The sequence below is a fragment of the Acomys russatus genome, chromosome 24 (genome assembly GCF_903995435.1).
Source record: "Acomys russatus chromosome 24, mAcoRus1.1, whole genome shotgun sequence".
Taxonomy (NCBI): domain Eukaryota; kingdom Metazoa; phylum Chordata; class Mammalia; order Rodentia; family Muridae; genus Acomys; species Acomys russatus.
The window spans coordinates 52,573,587-52,593,732 of NC_067160.1; the positions used below are offsets into that span (position 1 = coordinate 52,573,587).

General features: G+C 54.6%; 1 protein-coding gene across 6 annotated transcripts; it reads left to right on the forward strand.

Annotated features, from left to right (window-relative positions):
* The first annotated feature begins 222 nt into the window (after positions 1-222).
* Positions 223-6,774, forward strand: C24H9orf50 (chromosome 24 C9orf50 homolog). 6 transcript variants are annotated; one of them, XM_051166510.1, is made up of 7 exons: positions 223-760; positions 890-977; positions 1,059-1,151; positions 4,061-4,173; positions 5,790-5,955; positions 6,077-6,218; positions 6,591-6,774. In XM_051166510.1, exons 1-7 carry the CDS (start codon positions 355-357, stop codon positions 6,696-6,698), a joined length of 1,116 nt encoding a protein of 371 aa, XP_051022467.1. In that variant the 5' UTR covers positions 223-354; the 3' UTR covers positions 6,699-6,774. The 6 variants fall into 6 exon arrangements, with proteins under 6 accessions (XP_051022467.1, XP_051022468.1, XP_051022464.1 ...); XM_051166511.1 differs by having other exon boundaries at positions 223-739; XM_051166507.1 differs by having other exon boundaries at positions 223-977.
* Positions 6,775-20,146: the final 13,372 nt, after the last annotated feature.

The following is a 20,146-nucleotide window of genomic DNA, read 5'->3' on the forward strand; positions in this document are numbered from 1 at the left end:
ATGAGCCGCCACGCTCAGTTTCTTGCACGTCCTAGATAAGCCCTCTCCTAAGTGTGCTAAGTAATAAGTAAGTCGGTCCTCGGCCGGCAAGTGCAGCGAGGCCCGCACTGTGCCAGGCGCCTAGCGTATACTAGCTCACACCAACGTCACAGCCACCCGCAAAGGGCTGGCGTCCCCGCCGTCGCCGTCTTTGCTCTCGGACACAGCAGACAGGCGAGGGTCCTGCCCGAGGCCGCTCCATTGCCCCTTCCCGGCGCTATGGCCTGTGGGCTGGCCCAAGATCTCCCTGAGGCCCTGCTCGCCCCAGCGCGCCCTCCAGGCGCGAAGATGTCCTGATCTGAGCTGGGACTCACCATGTTCCGGCGCCAGCTCGCGGCGGGGACCCCGAGGTGTCCCGAAGGGGCCGCCCCACGCCGCTCCGCTCCGCTGCTGCTGCCCTCGCTGCCCACGCCCGACGTCCGTGCCGGGCGAGGCGCAGTGGGTTCGTGGTGGCAGGACCGCGAGTCCCAGCGCCTGCCCTGCCTGTCCCCCGGGACCCTGAGGGTGGCGCCGCGAAGCCGCGGGTCGCTGCACAAGCTGCTGTTGCCGCCGCTGCTGCCAACCAGCGCGGCTCGCCGGGCGGGGACCGAGACAATCCTGCCGTCCGCGGCCCGGGATAACTCTGACGCCCTAGACGCGCTGCTGCGGGAGCTGCTGCCCAGCAAGTTCCGAGACTTCCTGCACAATCTGCGGGCCAAGAGTGCGGAGCCTGAGGCTCACCGTGAGCCCGCGGGGGGGCGGAGGGAGGGGGAGGCGAGTCTAGGGTCCCCCAACGAGGACCGTCCCCAGCTCACTGGGCGTTCCTCCTGTCTCTTCTCCTTTTCCTTCTCCTCCTCTTCTCCCCTCCCAGCACCCTCAGCGCCACAGTACCCCAAGGGTGCATCAGATCACTGCTTAGGTTCTCGTTGTCCCAGCTCCTCATTCCTCCCAGGCCTGTGGTAAGTGAAGGAAGGGGTTTGCCCTGGACGCTACCAGGGTGGAGCTCTGCTTGCATCCGCTGTGGCCTCTTTGTCTTCAAGGGATCAATCATTGCACTGGGAAGACAGTTTTAGAGAGAAACCTACCCTGGGGCCCCCAAGAGGTGAATTCATCACCGCCAAAAAGGCAAACCCGTGAGTAGTAGCTGTTGTGAGTACACACGTGCTATAGTTTTGTGGAGCTGAGTCTCTCCTTCCACCTTCACGTGGGGTTGGGGGATGGAACAGATGTCACCAGGGTTGCCTGTCAATCACCTCAACCCTTTGGGCCATTTCACCATTTTCCCCAACCAGGGAGGAGCAAATTAGTTTGCTCCCTAGTTTCCAGTCATTACTAATGGATTTACGAAATATCCATCGACCCATTCGGCTATCCATCCTTGCATGCACCTTACTCCTTAGGCATGAACCAGGTCTTTAAAAGCTCTTGTGAATCCATCTATTCATTGAGGCATCTATTGGCCACGAACCCATAGCCTCCCTCAGACAGACTGCCAGGCACCCAGTCGCACATCTATTCACAAACCCCCTCTGACTCAAGCTGCCCGATAAATAACGTTTCACTACTTATAAACTCAGGATGCCAAGCACCCGCCCACCCCAGAAATAAAGCCACCCACAAGTTGACACATCTATCTGCATAAGCACCCAGCTACCCTCCCATTCAGATCCCCTCATTAATTCACCCACTGTTGTACCATTCCTTCATCTCATCTCAGTACCTACTTATGAAGTTAGTTAGCTTGTTTGTTTTGGTTTTTCGAGACAGGGTTTCTTTGTGTACCTTGGCTGTCCTGGACTCATTTTTGCAGACCAGGCTGGCCTCGAACTCACAGAGACTCGCCTGCCTATGCCTCCCAATCGCTGGGATTAAAGGTGTGCGCCACCACCATCTGGCCCATTTATGAAGTTTTACTATGAATCAAATACTGGAAGAAAGCCAATGAGAGATGGAAGCAAGAAAGATTAGTGTAAAGGGCACTAGTGCTCACCTGGACTTGGATGCTAGAGCTCTCTTAATGGAGAGGGGAAAGAAACAGGCTCACACAGGCTGCGGCACCGTGCAGGGTGAACAGCACTGTCTGGGAGGTTAAAGACTAGAGAGTTGGCTATGGTGGCAGCTCAGTGAGTTGGAGGCCAGCCTGGTCTACACTGTGATTCCAGGACAGCCAGGGCTATGAAGTGAGAACCTGTCTCAATAAATTAATTAATTTAAGGAAGATAGGACAGATAGGCCAGGGAACGTGCACACACAGCAAGCATACTATTACTGCTCCATCTGTACCCGTGGCAGACAATACTAATGGATTGCTGCACATTTCTCTGTGAGCCTCACAACCCTTTCTGACACAGTTCTCCAGGATCAAAGTAGAGCCTGGGAGGCTGGAGAAATGCCTCAGTGGTTATAAAAGCACTTGCTGCTCTTCCAAAGGATCGGGGTTCAGTTCCCAGCACCCACATGGCAGCTCACAGCTGTTGGTAACTCCAGTTCTAAGGGATCTGACACCCTCACACAGACGCCATGCAGACAAAACACACACACACACACACACACACACACACACACACACACACACACATTTTTTTAAGAGAGTAGGGTTGAACACTTATTTGTATGTAACATTCCTGCGGTACATTAGGTTGTTCCAGTGATGGTCCCCGGGCCTGGAAGCCATGATCTCACACTGGCAGGCAAAACTAGGAGATGCTTAAGCCTGGCCCTGTCTGTGGTCAGGATGGAGCTGAGATTGTTATATGCATTAATAACCCTGACTTAACTAAAGCCCTAACACCTATAGCCAGGGTCTTCCCTACTCACCTCCCAGCTGCACAGCTCTCTGACAGACAGATGAGGAACACACCCTCTGCATCCACAAAAAAGAGATGGCACAAGATAAGTGGGTGTGGGTGTGTACATATGTGCGGGCCATGGTCAAGGTGCAGTGGCGGCATTTCTGAGGGGTCAAATAACCAGGCTGGCAGTACAGCCCTTGAGGGAGAAATAGACAGAACCTAACGTTTTTAATCTATTAAAAATATAACATGTCCTTTACGGAGCCCAAGCCCATGACAGGCCCTGTTCTAGGTGCCTCCCCACACGGGGTACTGCACTCTCCCAGCTCGTGTGCCGGCGGAATGGTCCCGCCTATAACACAACACATGACCGGAAGGAGAAAACTAAGAAGTGGAGCCTTGAGGACAGTGTGCCCCAGCTCATACGACCTCTGTGGCATAACTGAGACTGACAACTGTCGTAACAGCTTGAAGCTAGCGATGTTTCTTCCGCCGGGCGTACCCTCAGCAGGATGGTCTTGCAATTCACCCCAACTCTTCACACCAGTGCTGAGGAAGGGGTGGGGCACCATGACTTCCTTGTTTTCATTTTTATCTACTACGTACTTGCCGACCCACCCATATAGCACAGGCTGGACTCACACTCACTATGTAGCCAAGGATGACCCCTGTACTCCTGATCCTTTTCCCTCCACTTCCTACATGCCACCCTGTGCCTGGCTTAATGATATGATCTCCATTTCACAGATGAGGAGACAGGTCCCCGTGTGTCAGGACCTCTCGGTTCCTGAGCACAAAATCCTACCCTCTGGCCTGATGTTTGACTGGCAGCTGTGAGCCAAACATCTCCGTGCCTCAGTTTCCTCGCTCGTAAATGAGAATAGCAACAGGGCTTCATGGGCACCATGTAAGTTTGATAGGAAAAAAGCATGGCACATGATGAGCCAACTGGTGTGACTAGAATAACCCTGCCACCATTGTGTATGTTTGGGGGGGCAGAGGGGGAGTTACACATGAGCCCTGATGCCAGCAGAGACCAGAAGAGGGCCTCAGATTACCCCTGGAGTTGAGGTAGTTGTGTGCCAATAGTGTGAGGTCCTAGAACTGTTCAGGTGCTCCGGAAGGCCACTCTTAAAGGCTGAGGCAGCTGTCCAAGATCTTACCAGGACCCCTGCTTCCTCTGAGCTGACAGCTCCCTCAGCAGCCTCCACAGCACACAGGTCCACAAAGTGAAGACTGCTAATTCACAGGCCCTCAGGAGAAGGTTCGAGGCCCCGCAGACGCTATTGTCCTTTCCGGGTGCGGTTTGCAGACGAGACCCTGCAGGACACGGCACTCCGCTACTGGGAGCGCAATCGTGCAGGTGAGCTGACAGTCCAGAAACCTTTATCCAGGAGTGCAGAGGTCACAGGTCATGGCTCTGGATCCTTCAAGAGTGGGCCAGGCCATTGACGCCAACAGAGGAAGGTACCTGTACTGACCTTCTCAGAAGATGTCACAATGGCCTTCAAGGACCAAGTAGGGGCCCTGAGAGCCAGTAGAGGTGGGTGGCATCAGGCGGGTGGCATGAAAGGATAGCTGGAGTGGTGACCCGGGAAACAATGGCTGCTCAGGCCTTGCTATCCTTAGAGAACCCTTCCTCGCCGCCGCCACCCCAACTTGCACATCAGAGCTTCTCTCATCAGCTTCCTGAACCGTCTTCCTCACAGACTCTTGGAAGCAGACCCCAGGGTCAGGCTAGCCAAATGTCCGACAAGTCCTAGAAAACGAAATAGTTTCTCTCTTGAAAACCAATGCCAAGGGTCCAAGAGAAGAAACTCAGAACCCTAGACAGATGTGCTTTCTCAGAATGAATGGCATGGTGGTCCCCTGATGGTGGTTTCCTTGGACTTTTCTGAATGGGTGGTAGGGAGGCAGGAAGGAACTGAGGAAGAAAAGCCATGAACAGGACCCTCCTTCTTGGTGCCTTGCCTTTCTTCTCAGGACCCAGCGGCCCCAGGACCTCCCCTTAAATGATTCAGGGAGCCGGGCGTGGTGGCGCACGTCTTTAATCCCAGCACTCGGGAGGCAGAGGCAGGCGGATTGCTGTGAGTTCGAGGCCAGCCTGGTCTACAAAGTGAGTCCAGGATGGCCAAGGCTACACAGAGAGACCCTGTCTCAAAAAACCAACAAAACAAAACAAAACAAAACAAAACAAAACAAATGATTCAGGGAAGCCCACCTTCTGTGCTTCAGAATATAATTTCAGCTAGTAGATGTAAGCGCTCTTGTGCCTTAGACTAGCAATGCTTATTTATTATTGTCTTTTGGAGACAGGGTCTCATGTAGCCCAGGCTGACCTACAACTTACCAGGTAGCCAAGGATGACCTTGAAATACTGATCCTCCTGCCTTCACCTCCTAGCTGCTAGCATTCCAGGCATGTCCTACGATGTCCCAGCTTGTGGTTATTTGATGAGAAAATCGAGGCAGTGTGCTTGTGTTAAGAGCTATGGAAGCCTAGAACGTTACAGAAATCCAAGGACAGGCCAAGCACCAGGACTCCCATGTGTGCTTTTCTCAGCTCTTCCTGTCCAAGGCAGCCTCTGGGAATCTTGGGCCTAGCCCTGAGAGACCCCTCCCTCCAACCTTTGCAGCTTCTTAGCATCCTCTCTGGAATTTCCGTGGTGGGGTGCTTGGCCCTCCCTCTTTAGGAAAAAAAAAGAGGTCCGTTGAGGGTAAGACTTGCAGAGTAGGGCCCTGGCAGGACACAGTTTAGTGACAACACCAGAAACAGTGTGTGTGGAGGGGGTAGTTTCAAAACCCAGGACTTCTCCGGAGGCAAAGGGAAGGCACTGGGGAGCCTGTGGTTGCCATGGAGACAGGGCTCCGTCTAGCCTTGCCAGCCAGAGGGAGGAAAGAGGGTGGGGGCGTCAAGTGTGCCCCTCCCCGGGGGAGGGGACAAGAAACCCACTCTCCCCTCTCTCTCTCTCTCTTCTAGTCCGGCAGAATATCTTTCCGTGTGAGCAGACGGCTTTGCCAGCTGTGTCTGTGTCAGAGCGGGTGCTTGGGAGTGTTGGGAGATGGTTGGACAGTCTGCCCGTAGCCCTGCGTCCCAGGGTCCAAGACACTGTGGCTGGCTCAGCATGCTGGAACTGCCCTCGAGTGTGAGGCTTTAGGGAGAGGAAGCAGGAGGGTTGTGGTGGGCCAGGCCCTCTAGGTACAAGCTTTAGATGGGTCTGGAACTCGGGGTCAGAAAGGCATCTTCCGGCTCCGTCTCCCCACCAGGTCAGCTCAGGAACCACAGCTCTACTTTTCTGAGGACGCCACCATGAGCAGCCGCCTACCCTTCATCTCCGGGGCCACCGCTACCCCAAGGCCACGGGGAGGCCTCCAAACCTTCTTGGACACCCCTAACACTGTGCAGCAGGTGGGCAAATTGCCCTGACCCTGGAACCAGAAGCTGGTGAGCAGCCTGGGGCGGCTGGCCACCAGAAGCAGCTGCCCCGCCCACCCCCGTCTCCCCCTTCCCCCACCCCCAGTGACTCTGTAGGGGATCTGCTCTGTTGAGTCACCACGGGGCTTATGGCTTGGACTTGTGTGGCCCTGTCGCCCTCAGTGTGGAGCCCTGCAAGCAAGGGGGGTGGAGGTCCCTGAGCCAGGCCGCTGCCAGCTGTAGTGCGGAACCACATGGGGCGGGGGAGGGGACGGACACTGTCTCCTCCCACCCGGGCCCCTGGGGACTTGTCTCCTCCCTGAGGTCCCTTCAGCGGTGCCCAGATGGGCGTCCTTCTTCCTTTAGGAGTCCTTTCTGCCCAGCTTGGTGCTGCAGTCCGTCCTGAGGCAAGGCCGCCCTAAAGGCTACCAGCAGCTCCAGCCGAGCACAAACCGGCGGCAGGCTCAGAGGTGAATGCCTGCCAGAGCCCCACCCCCAACCCCGCCCTGGGGTATACCCAGGCCAGGCCACGATGAGAATGCTCCACAAATAAACTGGTCTCCCAGGTGCCTGGGATGGATCCTTCGGTCTCCCAGTACCAGTTACTCTGAGTGCCTGATTTGAGAGCTCTTGGGGTTCCCGGGTGGGGGAGATTGGGGTGAGTGAGGCTGGGGAGACAGGTAAGGGCTCAGCTTGCCCCTACAGAATGCTTTCCTGGGTGGTGATTACACAAACTCAAACCTAGACCAATCCGTGCCTGAAGCAGACCCCCAGCCATTACCTTAGCCTGGGAGAGTGGATAAACAACTTGACTTTAGCGCCAAAGGCTTCTCTGCCCACCTTCTAGTACAGGATGAGGGTATCCTGACCCCAACCCAGGAAAGAGCCCTGTGTAAGGGCAAACTTTTCGGATGGGGAAGTGGCCTGAGAGAAGGTGACAAGCACATCCTAGAGTTTACCTACTGCACTAATCTGGCCACCTCCATACCCCTGGGCGCCCTATCCATGTCACAACTCGCCCCCCTCACCTCCACACACACACACCGCGCCACCTCCACCCCCCCAAAGCCTTGGAGCCAGCCCGCTTTTTGGAGTTTGGCCTTCTCCTTGCGACCTGGCCAGGTCTTTATCGCCACCTGCTGGCTCGTGAAGGAATAGCTCGGACTAGGCGCTTAGTGGGTTCTAACCGGGAGGGTTGGGTACTAAAGCTGGGAGTTTGGGCTGGACTGAGCAGATCATTTTAGGGACCAGATGGGCTGGGAATACTGAAGGGCTGAAGAAAGCTAGATCTGGATCTGGCTTGAGGCACGATGCGGCAGCGACCCCAGCGCTGGGCTGGAGCAGAGCCTGGTCCCTTTCTGAGCTTTCATACTGGGACCCAGGACGCGAGCTCCCAGTTTTCCTGGAGTGTTGCTCTCTGTGGGTGCCAGTTCAGCCTCGGTTTCCCCGGCCGCCTGCAGCTACATGCCGCGCCGCGCGGGGGCAGTGTTGGCCTGGCTTTGCATCTCGAAACTTCAGCTCTCTCCGGGCTTCGGAAACTTTCCCTTCTGCCAGTGCTAGCCTTGGCTCCCTGAATCCTGGGTTCACAGCGCAGGACTGCGGGGAGCCGGGCCTCCAACTTGCAAGTCGGGATGTGGCCGTCACGGAGAGGCTGGGAACGAACGAAGCAGAACCACAAAGGGAGAAGAACTTCGACGCTGAAGTAGTACACAGCATGAAGCACACAGCACACACACACACACACACACACACACACACACACACACACACACACACCATACCACATACACTATAGAGACCCCACATATAGGGAGGACACTTCGGGCACACATAAGGAGGACATTTCAGGCACTAAAGCTGGACAGGGGGAGGTGCACACACCACAGAGATCCCACACACAGAGGACAGCGTATATACACCACCACCTGGAGACCCCCCACCCAGGGAGAACACCACAGACACTACACTACACCAATAGAGACACCACACACATAGAAAACCATACCACAGATATTTACAACAAACAGCCCAGGTACACAACGCACAGTAAACACACTCTACATGTCACAAGTAGACAGACCCCCATACATGGAGAAACACATGTGTCACACTCACAGAGAGGACTACCCATGTCACATAGTTACTCCACATATATGGAGACAGCCCACAGATAAACACGCACATGCGGAGGCACACATGTAACAGCACATCATACAGCTGGAGAAACAGATACAAAGAGGCACTCCCACACACACCACATAAAGACACACACACACACATGGGGGGACATGCATGCGGCTTGCGGGCACATCCCACACAAGCCACACACAGCACATTGAGACACATGACTATACACATGGCACACAGACACCACACCCTCCCACATGGAAAAGACAGGTTTGCATACCCTAGAGAAAACACACACACACACACACACACACACACACACACACACACACGCACGCACGCACGCACCACACACTTCAGAGTATGTGGTGCACACTGGAGCATGCACCAGGACCTCTGGGATAGCTGGGTCCTCCAGGCCCCCAGAAGTGTCATCTACTACAACAGTGACAAGGCAGCTCATGCGGAGCCTGAACTTAGGTGACCAAGAAGGGGCTGGGCTGGGAATGCTGAGGCAGGGGAAGACCACTGTCAGATGCCCTAGGTCCCAGGTCTTTAGTCTCTCCTGGAAGTAATGCTGTTCTCACTTACAGAGTCCTCATGGGCTTTTTTTTTTTTTTTTTTTTTTTTTTTTTTTGGTCTGTTTTGTTTTGTTGAACAGGGTCTCACTGTGACTTGCTTCGTGTTTTGGTTTTTCGAGATGGGGTTTCTCCATGTAGCCTTGGCTGTCCTGGACTCACTTTGTAGATCAGGCTGGCTTCAAACTCACAGCAACCCACCTGCTTCTGCCTCTCTAGGGCTGGGAGTAGAGGCGTGTGCCACCACACCCGGCCTATGACTTGCTTTGTAGACCCAGCTGCCTGCCTTTGCCCACCACGGTGTTGGGATTAAAGGGTGTGCCACCATGCCTACCAAGCCCCAAGAGGCCTTGACAGGCCCCAGGCACAGCCTCTGGGGAGGACAGACAAAGTCCAGCTCCAGGGCCGGTTCCCATCAGTCGCATAATGAATGTGGTGCCTCTCCTCATCTCTCTCACCCTGCTCCTGATCCCTCGGGCCAAGCCAAGTTAGGTAGAGGAGCTACAGCCTGTTGGGGTGACAGATAGGGGGTGTCCCCTACCCACATAGGAAGCTCTGCTCCTTTCTCTGGAATATTTCCTGCCTTGGGAGCCTCCTCTGTTCCCTTAGGAGGCGGTTTGGCAGCCTAGAAGCGAGGTATGCTGTTTTGGCCATGCCTTGTGTGTGTGTGTGTGTGTGTGTGTGTGTGTGTGTGTGTGTGTGTGTGTTGGGGCCAGTCCCTTCGGTGTGGGGCAGGAGAGATAAGGCAGCATTTAAGAGCCCTTGCTGCTCTTGCAGACAAATCAGGGTTCGGTTTCCAGCACCCATATCTGCAGCACACAACTGCCTATAACTCCAGCTCCTCCTCTGGGCCGGCAGTCTCTTCACTCACATTCACAAACACAATTAAAACAAACAAACAAACAAAGAAGCTTTTTTCCTAAGACGGTGTCTCACTATGTAGCCCTGGGCTGTCCTGGACTCACTTTGTAGACCAGGCTGGCCTCAAACTCACATCAACCTGCTTGGTTGGCCTCTGTCTCCCAAAGTGCTGAGCTCAAAGGTGTGTGCCACCATGCCTAGCCCTAATCAAACTCTTGAGAGAGAGAGGGTGTGAGAGTGGGAGAGCTGGAGCTGGGCGTGGTGGCACACGCCTTTAATCCCAGCACTCGGGAGGCAGAGGCAGGCAGATCGCTGTAAGTTCGAGACCAGCCTGGTCTACAAAGCAAGTCCAGGAAAGCCAAGATTACACAGAGAAAACCTGTCTCGAAAAACCAAAAATAAAAAAATAAAAAATCCCAGCACTCAGGACGCAGAGGTAGGCAGATTACTGTGAGTTCGAGTCCAGAACAGCCAAGGCTACACTGATGGACTCACCCACAGTTTCCTGCAGCTTGCCAGGCCTCAGCTGTGCATGGGGTCTCATCAGAAGCCATGCTCAGGAAAGTCCTTCTCAGGGGAACTGAGACACAGAGAGGTCTGGTCCATTCCCTGGTCACGGTGTCATTCCCACTGGAGGCTGCACCATGGGGTAGCCCTCATCCCTATCCCTACCCCCAGTGGGGGTGGGGGGGGGAACTTGGCTCTGGCCTGGGAAGGAAGGACTGACATCAAGAAGGTGTTTAAAAAAAAAAAAAAAGAAGGTGTACATGTGGGACCGCTGGAGGCTCCCTGGAGGCCGGGCAGGACCCTCACAGGAAGCGGCAAATCCAGACAGGCCTAGGGGAGAGGGTTGCCCAGCGAAACCAGCCCTACTGGAACTCCAGGGCCACCAGCCATCACTCCAGCAATTCCCGGAGGACTAAGATTGTGTGTCGCCCCAAGCTCTCATGGTGACCTGAGTTGGATGTGTTGGCCATTGTGAGCTGATGTGGCTACATGGCGGTCCCTTCAGAGCGAGTGTCCCATGAGAGGGGTTGTAGGGCCCAGCATTGGTAGAGGAAGAGAAGTAATCCTGGGTTGGAGAGATGGCTCAGTAGTTAAGAGCACTGGCTCTTCTTTCGTTTTGTTATTTTATTTTATTTATTTTTTTGAGACAGGGTTTCTCTGTGTAGCCTTGACTATCCTAGACTTGCTCTGTAGACCATGCTGACCTCGAACTCACAGCGATCTGCCTGTCTCTGCCTCCTGAGTGCTGGGATTAAAGGCCTGCATCACCACACCTGGCCTCTCTCACTGGCTGTTCTTACAAAGGACCAGAGCTTGGTTCCCAGATGCCCTTTTCTGGCCTTCATAGCGGGCATGCATGTGGTTCACCTATATGCACACCAGTAAAACACCCACACTCGTAAAGTAAATCCGAGTAGGAGTGGGAGGAGGGGCGGTCTACAAGCCAACGGAGACGGCAGCAGTGCCTGGCTTCAGGGCCCATGGCCTTGAACTTGGGCCCCCCCCAGACACTGAATGCATTTCTACTGTGTGTGTGTGGAACTGTTAAACAGCAGCTTGCCTCTTGAAGGGCCAAGACTAAGCTCCCAGTATAGGCCACACATGCTGCCCAGCCCCTGAGCTCCTGGTGGGCCCTGGGCAAGCCAGCACTGCCTTTAGGAGCCGGTGGTCCAGTGGAGGGGAGCTTGGAGGGGTGGGGTGGGGGTGGGGTCTTGATAAGCTGGCATAAGAACAAGGGACTGACGGAGGGGCACACAGGGGCACACTACATAGCTCAGGTTAGCCTGGAGCTATGTATTTATTTATTTATATTATGTATACATTGCTCTGCCTGCTTGTACCCCTGAAGGCCAGAAGAGGGCATCAAATCACACCATGTGGTTGCTGGGAATCGAACTCAGGACCTCTGGAAGAGCAGTCAGTGCTCTTAACCGCTGAGCCATCTCTCCAGCCCCTACCCTGGAGCTCTTGAAACCCTCCCTGCCTCAGTATCCTTAGTACTGGGATTGCAGACATGAGCCACACCAAACTTGTTTCCTAGGAGCTGTTGTCATAATATCAGAGCAATGAAAAATCGGCTGGTATGACAGGCCCAGGGCCTCCTCCTGGAGCAGTGGCAGCAAGGGACCCTGAGGACCAGAGGCATGCCTGCGGCTGCAGACCCAAGACTGTCCTCTTCCACCGTGAGCCAGCCTACCCTTGAGAGAACAAGACTTGGGGAAGCAGGCAGCACACTCGTGTGCAAAGAAGCCAGGGCACGCTGGGGCAGTGGTGGCGCACACCTTTAATCCCAGCGCTCAGGAGGCCGAGGCTTCTCTGAGTTCGAGCCCAGCCTGGTCTACGGAGTGAGTTCCAGGATAGCCAGAGCTCCACAGAGAAACCCTGTCTTGGAAAAACAAACAAACAAACAAACAAACAAACAAAACAAAAAGAATAAACCAGGGCACAGAGAGGTTAAGCAACGGGAGGAGGGTTGCAAAGCTGAGCATCAGATCCAGGGCCCCAGGGAGGGGAGCTGCCTTCTCTGGCTTCTTTCCTCCCCAGAACCAGGCCAGATTTCCTCCATCCCAGGGGGCAAGGGCCCAGAGGGCAAGGCTTCTTGCTCCTGCGCAGCCTCTGGCCCTCTCAGCAAGCCCTGCACATTTCCTGCTTCCTCCTCTATGCTGGGTCTCACGTGCAAGGTGAAGCGCAGCTTGTGTCTCATGCTCAGGCAGGAGAGGAGGAGATGAGCAGGGGAGGCGGGGTGGGGGATGGGGGGAGTGAGGTGGGGGGGGGGCGCCCTGGAGACCATCGAAAGGTGTGACCTCTGCTACTGACCCCCAAGGCCTGGATGCTATCTCACATCAGGAGGGAGAGAGAGCCTGTGATGGTGTGAAGGCTGAGGGGCCCAGCCCCAGAACTGGGTAACCCAGCCTCCAGTCTTTGTTTTTGTTTTCTTTTGTTGGTTTTTCTTTTTTGTTCATTTTCTTTCTTTCTTTCTTTCTTTCTTTCTTTCTTTTTTTTTTTTTTTTTACAAGACAGGGTTTCTCTGCTAGCCTTGGCTGTCCTGAACTTGCTTTGTAGATCAGGCTGGCCTTGAACTCACAGTGATCTGCTTGCCTCTGCCTCCGGAGTGCTGGGATTAAAGGCGTATGCTACCACACCCAGCTCCCAGCTCCCACTCTTGTAAAGGGAATCTTGAAGTAGCATTGCCTTGTGGTATTCGCACAGTGATTTCACATACATTCTGCTCTGTAGCTAGGTATGGTGGTGAAAGCCTGTGATTTAAGCACTCAGGAGGCTAGCCTGGGCTACATGAGACCTTGTCTCAAAAACACTGATATAAGGACAGGCTCTTATATAAGCAAAGGTGTTTTCTGGGGCTCTGGCTTGGATAGCAGGCAGAAAGCCAAGCACCCCATAAATGGGGAGTGGTGGCATACACCTGCAATCCCAACACTTGGGAGGCAGAGGCAGGTGGATCTCTGTGAGTTCAAGGCCAGCCTGGTCTACAGAGTGAGTTCCAGGACAGCCAGGCCTACCCAGAGAAACCGTGTCTCAAAGAGCATTGGCTACTCTGGCAGAGAATCCGAATTCTGTTCCCAGCACCCACAGGGCAGCTCACAACAATTTGTAACTCCAGTTCCAGGGTGCCCTGTGCCTCCTCCTAGCCTCCTCAGGCACCAGAAAGGAACGTGGTACACAGATATGTGTATATATATATAGGCAAAACAGTTGTACACAGAAAATAAAAATAAGTCTTTGAACAAACAAACAAATGCAAAATGCTTAGGGAGCCAGCTTTGTGCTCTCTCACAGTGTGCCTAGCTTCACAGCCTGCCCAGGATGAAAGGCTTTCACGGCTGGTAAACTGTACAGATGGGGACCCTGAGCCCTGGAGTATCACACAGCAAGTGTGGGTGTGCTCATCGCCCTGGTGACAAGTCATGGGCCCTCTGTGCCACGTTTCCAGGCATGCACACAGCTCTGTTCTCGGTCTGATCTCAAGGCCTGCCACAGAGGAAGAAAAGAACTGGGTGATTTCACAGAAGACTCAGATGCAGCTACTGTGTGCGTGTGTACCAGGGGTGGGGTGGGGTGGGGGGTGGGGGTGCCACACAGCTGAACCAATGAACCCATGAAGATGGGTTGTCTGTCAGGAGCAGGCCTTGTCCACCCAGGACACTGGACATGACTGCCTCTTTGTGTCTTTGTCCTCTCCCCAAGGCCAGGAAGAGGAGCCCCACCTGAGAAGGTGAGATTTGGGTACAGGATCCTCCCAGGCTGAGTGAGCTAGAAAGAGTCCCCAGGCAGGAGGGAGAGTTGGTTCCCTAGGTGCCAGGAATAAGCACCAGGAACTGGGCTGAACTCTGGCTGAGGAGCCTAGGGCTATAATCAGTGACATTAGCTTTAGGCTGAAAGCTTTGTGCGCTCTCTCTCTCTCTCTCTCTCTCTCTCTCTCTCTCTCTGTGTGTGTGTGTGTGTGTGTGTTGTGTGTTGTGCTCTATCTGCATGTACATCTACATGCCTGAAGGGACCATCAGATCCCAGTATAGATGGTTGTGAGTCACCATGTAGTTGCTAGGAATTGAACTAGGGACCTCTGGAAGAGCAGATACTGCCCTTAACCACTGTATCTCTTTAGCTCCATGTTTTTTGTTTCTTCTTCTTCTTCTTCTTCTTCTTCTTCTTCTTCTTCTTCTTCTTCTCTTTTCTTCTTCTTCTTCTTCTTCTTCTTCTTCTTCTTCTCTTTTCTTCTTCTTCTTCTTCTTCTTCTCCTTCTTCTTCTTCTTCTTCTTCTTCTTCTTCTTCTTCTTCTTTTCTTCTTTTTCTTCTTCTTCTCTTCTTTTTGAGACAGCTGTTTTGGAGCTCCAGGCTCGCTCAGACTTAGAGATTTACCTACCTCTGCCTCATGAGTGCTGGAATTAAAGGTGTGTGCCACAATGCCTGGTCTTTGTGTGGTGTGTATGTTTAAAGTTTTATTTATTTGTACATGCACCTGCATGCACATGGATATACACACACACACACACACACATACACACACACGTGTGTGTGTGTATGTGTGTGTGTGTGTGTGTGTGTGTGTGTGTGTGTGTGTGTGTATCCCCTGCATGTGTATATATCACATGTGCATGCAGGTGGCCACAGAGGCCAGAAGAGGGCATCAAGACTCCTGGAACTAGAGTCACAGTGGGTTGTGAGCCACCTGATATGGGCACTGGACAGGCAAATTTCACTGTCCCTGATGCATCTCCTGAGATCATGGGTGGGTGCCTGTCACTACCAGCCAACCTTGAGCTTCCAGAGGCCTATGTCACCAGCCTCCAGCCCCAAAGGCAAGAGCGGACAGGGGCAGACTCCAAGTGCTAGGGACCAAAGACCTTCTCTGTCTTGTAAAACATCTAACATGCCCTCACAATTCCAGAAGCTTTTGAAACCAGTACACACACACACACACACACACACACACACACACACACACACACACCCCTACCTTCTTAGGGCTCTTTCTGAAAGGACCCGCACACACTGGGGGTACAGAGGTTCGGTCAATCAAAGTCACAGGGCTAGAAAGGGACTGATGGATGATGCAAGCAGGCCCAGACCACACCCTAACAAACCACACAAGTGTGCATGCATGAGCACATGTGTGCACACACAGCCCCTCAGCAACCTGCTGGGTCGGGCCTGGGAGCCTGGCTGGAAAGCCCTGCTTAAACTCTGAGACCTGGCCTGGCTAGAACAGAAACTGCAGTCTCTCCTGAGACCCAGCTAGAGATTCCTGGGGCAGGCCAGCAAGAGATGGTGCTAATGCCAAAGCCATAGTGAGGGAAGTGACAGGTGTGGGGACCACCCCTTGGCCTGTTGTTTTTCTCCCAGCCCAGTGCCTCATCTCCCTACCCACGACAGCGTCCTTTCCTCTCTCCAGTCTCCTCTTTGCTCTCCTCACCCTTCTACCCTTCTCTTTGGTATTCCTGCCTCTTTTCTTCTCCTTCTCCCTCTGTCCTCGCTCCCTGGCCCTCCCCCACCGCAGACAGGGTGTTTTGTCTACCCCACCACCAGCTGTCCACACTCTGTAGAAGCAGCACAACCCTGTCCGCAGAACTGGGGCGTGCGTGTGTGTGTGTGTGTGTGTGTGTGTGTGTGTGTGTGTGTGTTGTCTGTCTACTCCTCACAGGAGTGTTAACCCCAGGCTGAGCCCACAACCCAAGCAGGACCCAAGGCGGGCTCTCTTCATGGATCTCCAGAGTTTGTGGAGTTGAGACCCTAATAATATTCCCAGCGACTCCTGAGGCTTGAATCTAACTTGCAAATGCCCCCTTTGATCTTCGTCCTTTGCTGGTTTGGTGCTGCTGCAGCAGGATTTTGGAATGGCCTGGAGACAGGCCAGCCCCTCTGTAGTTGCTCCCAGCCAGGCTGCTTTCGCAGTGTGGTGATGCCCTGCGTGCTCAGTGTGGGCATCTCCACCACCTTACTATCTGCTGCCTAGCAATTCTCCCAGCCCCATGGTGGGTCCTCTGCCCTCCTCTTCTCCTCAGTCTCTGCCCACCGCCACACCCTCATGCTCTCCTCCTTTTCTTGCAGGAGGCCTCTGGCCTCCGTGCCCCGGGGCCTTTGCACACGTGGCCCACCCTAACTTGGCCGCTGTACTTGACGGCCTCATTGCATCTGAGTGTGGGTTCTGAAGTGCCTCTTTCAGGGGCGCTTTCCCAGTCACACATCCCTGAAACACAAGGGACAACAGTCAATGAAACACACACACACACCGCTGCAGAGCCTGCCTCCGCACGTGCTGGGCCTCAGTTTCCCTGACTGTAAGGCTGGGGGAGGGGGAGGGGCGTGGGTGAGGAGCCCTGTACTTGCTGTCTGAGGAGTCTGCCAGGCTCCTCTGGGCTCGCAGGGCTCACATTCATTTCACGCTATCTGACTTCCGTGATTATCTGATTTTTCCAGGAAGGAATTTTAAATCTCCAGGCTGAGGAGGTGTCTCATCCCACCAACCCGGACGCACCTGGTACCCTGGAGGGAGGCTTGGGAAAATCTGACCCTCCCCAGCAAGGGAGCCTGGCACAGAAGACCCTCGGAGAGCTGTGTAACCACAACCTCACAGTGACCGGGATCACCACAGCCTCGGGTCAACACAACAAAATGGAGTGTGTGTGTGTGTGTGTGTGTGTGTGTGTGTGTATGCACGCAAGTGTGCACAGGGAAATGGTCAGGATCCAGACAAACCAGTTCAAATTGTGACTTCCTTCCAGTAAGCCCTCCGCCCCCCCATCACAGTTCCTATTCTCCCTCCCCCTCCCCCCACAGGGTTTCTCTGTGTAGCCTTGGCTGTCCTGCACTTGCTTTGTAGACCAGGATGGCCTCGAACTTAAAGCGATCTGCCATCCTCTGCCTCCCTGAGGGCTGGGATTACAGGCATGCACCACCCCGCCCAGTGTCCCCCACCCCCTTTTAAGGTGGGGGTTTCACTGTGTTGCCCTGACTGGCCCTGAACTCACTGTGTAAACCAGGCTGGCCTCAAACTCAAAGAAATCTGCCTCTGTGGAATCCCCACCTCTACCCCGGCTTCATCCTGGTCACTTCGGTGCAGCTCAGTGGCCTCCTGTGTGAATGACCACACCTCTGACCTCCCTGCCTGGAACTGAGCTGAGAGTCTGATAGGGTCCTGTCAGCCTGTGTCTGCCAGAGGCTGTGGTGAAGTCTCTAAGGCCTGAGGCCAGAACTGCCATCTTGCTCAGCGCCCAGCTCTGTTTTTTTTTTAACAGGCCTTGTGATGTAGTGCCTCAGTTTCTCCCTGTGCATCTGCTGGAGGAGTTGTCTATACTGCGTTTCCAGTGTCTGCTCCTGCAATTCCCAGACTGTCTCACCGGACAGTACTATGCAAGTGTCATGTGGCAAGGTCAGAGCCTACTGGCAGGCCAACGACTTTCCCCACGGGCTGTGTGATATGGGGCAAGTGACCTCTCAGAACTTGCGGAGGCTTCCTGAGAAAAGTTATGGCGTTACATGGGACCTGTACGCGGTCGGCAATGTGTGGGCAGCTAGAGTGGTCTCTAAAACAGAAAGGTAGAGCTGATCTCCCAAAAGATCCCTCCCTGAGACCAAACCCGAGCTGGCACTTGCTCATCAGGGAGGAGGTGGGCAGCTGGGGAAACTGAGGCCCAGAGACAGGCAGTGGCATGCGCGAGGTCACACAGCTCTGAGTTGCTTTGCAGCCATGTGCTCCCCTCCCCTGGCCTGCAGGGACTCGCCAAAGCCCAGAGCGGCATCCCGGGGGTCGGCTCCCAGCCGGGATGAAAGGGAGCTCGGCGAAGCCACCTCCCCTAGGCCCGCCCGCCCCTTCCGCAACCGGATCCCGCGGCGGCCGCTTTGATGTCCCAGCCCTCGCTGGGGAGGGCGGCCCGGGGGGGACTCCCAGGCGGACTTGAAAGGGTGAGCCGCGCAGCCCCGGCTTCCCAGGGTTGGGAGAGGCCGGGAGGAGGAGAATGAAGGAGACAGAGAAGGTTCGCACCCCCACCCCCCACTGCACATACTCCGTGGGAGCCCAAGGGCGCCCCCCCCGACCCTAAAACCGCAACATTCAAAGCCTTGCATGGACGCCTCTGACACCTCTGAGCACACCAGACAAGCGGACTGTGGTTGTGTGTGCAAGCCCATCAAGGCCTTGGCGTTTGCCGTTCCCTGCGTTGAAACCCCCATCCAGCTCCCCTGAATTCTGTGAGCCTTGTTGAATCATCCCGCCACACCAGCCAAGGCTGGACTAAAGCATTCCCAGCCAGGGCTGTGGCCTCCAGGGATACTGGTGCCCTGTAGGCCCAGCCTGGCACTGCCTATGAAGCTGGGAAGGACCTTGGACTCCAGGAAGCTTTCCGAGTTCACCGCCACTGGGATCCCACGCAGATGTCACTCCTCCCAGGCAGGGCCTCTTGAAGGCCAGGCACCCATCCATCCACGTGTCACGGCATGGGGTGGGTTTGTGGGGGGGGGAGGGGAAGCTTCCTCGGATTAACCGGGGCCAGCCTGGGCTCTCAAATTCCTCCTTGTTCTGGTTTGCCTGTGGCTGCACATGGCCAGACGATGTCTGAGGACACCCAAGGCTGGTTGGAGACAGTCCTCTGGCCCTTTGCGTAGACTGATTGGGCTGTTCTCTCTTCAGGCCTCTGAAGAAAGCCCTTTTCTTCTTGGCTACGGGCTAGAGGGTCTCAAAGATAAAATGTGCACATGCACACGTGCCTGCCTGCCTCCTCGACCCCCCCCCCCCTTCCCTTTTTTTCCTTTAGGCTGAACCCAGGACCCGGCACATGTGGATGAGTACTGTACTGCCCTCTTCCTACTTTTATTCCTTAGTTTTCTGGGTTTTTGTTTTTTGTTTTTTTGTTTCCCTCCTTTGTGTTGTTTTGAGGCAGGGCCTCAAATTGTTGAGGGTTTCCGACCAGCTAGAGCGAGACGTTCAATCAAAACTAAACCAAACCGAACCCTATGGCTTTTAACCACACAACAACGCACGATGCAGCTGTTCCTGCTTCAGCCTTCCACGCTCTTCTTCTTTTCAATTGGAAGGAGAAAAACGGCCAGGGGATGGGGGGTGCGGGGTAGGGGTGCTCTGCCCTCAGCTTTTAAAGAAAACTTGTAGGACATAGGCCCCGACCACTTCTGCTGATATCTCATTGGCTAGCATTTGGTCACGTGGCCAAGGAACCTGGGAAATGTAGTCTCTAAACGGCACGGCAAGCCATGCAGCAAAAACTATGGACTTAGGGAAGAGAAGACTTAGGGAAGAGAGTCTTAGGGAAGAGAAGAGAGACCCAGAGGCCTGGCAGGTGCTCTTTGGTCCCACCCCCTGCCCCAGACCAACCAGTCCATAATAAGTATGGAGCTGAGACTCCTGCAGGCTGCCTGGCTCCAGAGCTGTCAGGTCCTCAGCCCTCTGTAGGTGGAAAAAGAGTGGCAGTCCCACAGGCCAGGAACCTGTGTGGCTTCCTTCCCTTGTCACTTGGGCTGGCCCAGGTCTAGCCTGACCCAAGAAGAACTCAAGAGCGGGCAGCTCTTGGATAGATCTTGTGCTGAATCAAGAGGGAGGGTCAGTTGGGGTGGAAGGTTCTAGAACATCAGAGTCAGGGGCATAATCCTAGAGTGTATGGGGTAACCCCATAAGACCCCTGGGGACCTGATCTTGTCTGGTCCCAAGAAGCCCAGGGCCACCAGCCAGCATGTCTGGAACCCTGTGCCAGGCCTTTTCCCTGGGTGGCTTTACCAAGGGTCTTCCCAGGGAGAGTTTTTCTACATAATCTGGATTTGGTGCCCTGAAGACCTGACTTTCAGTTTGTGGAGCCAACCTTCAGGGAGAGAACCTTGGATCCC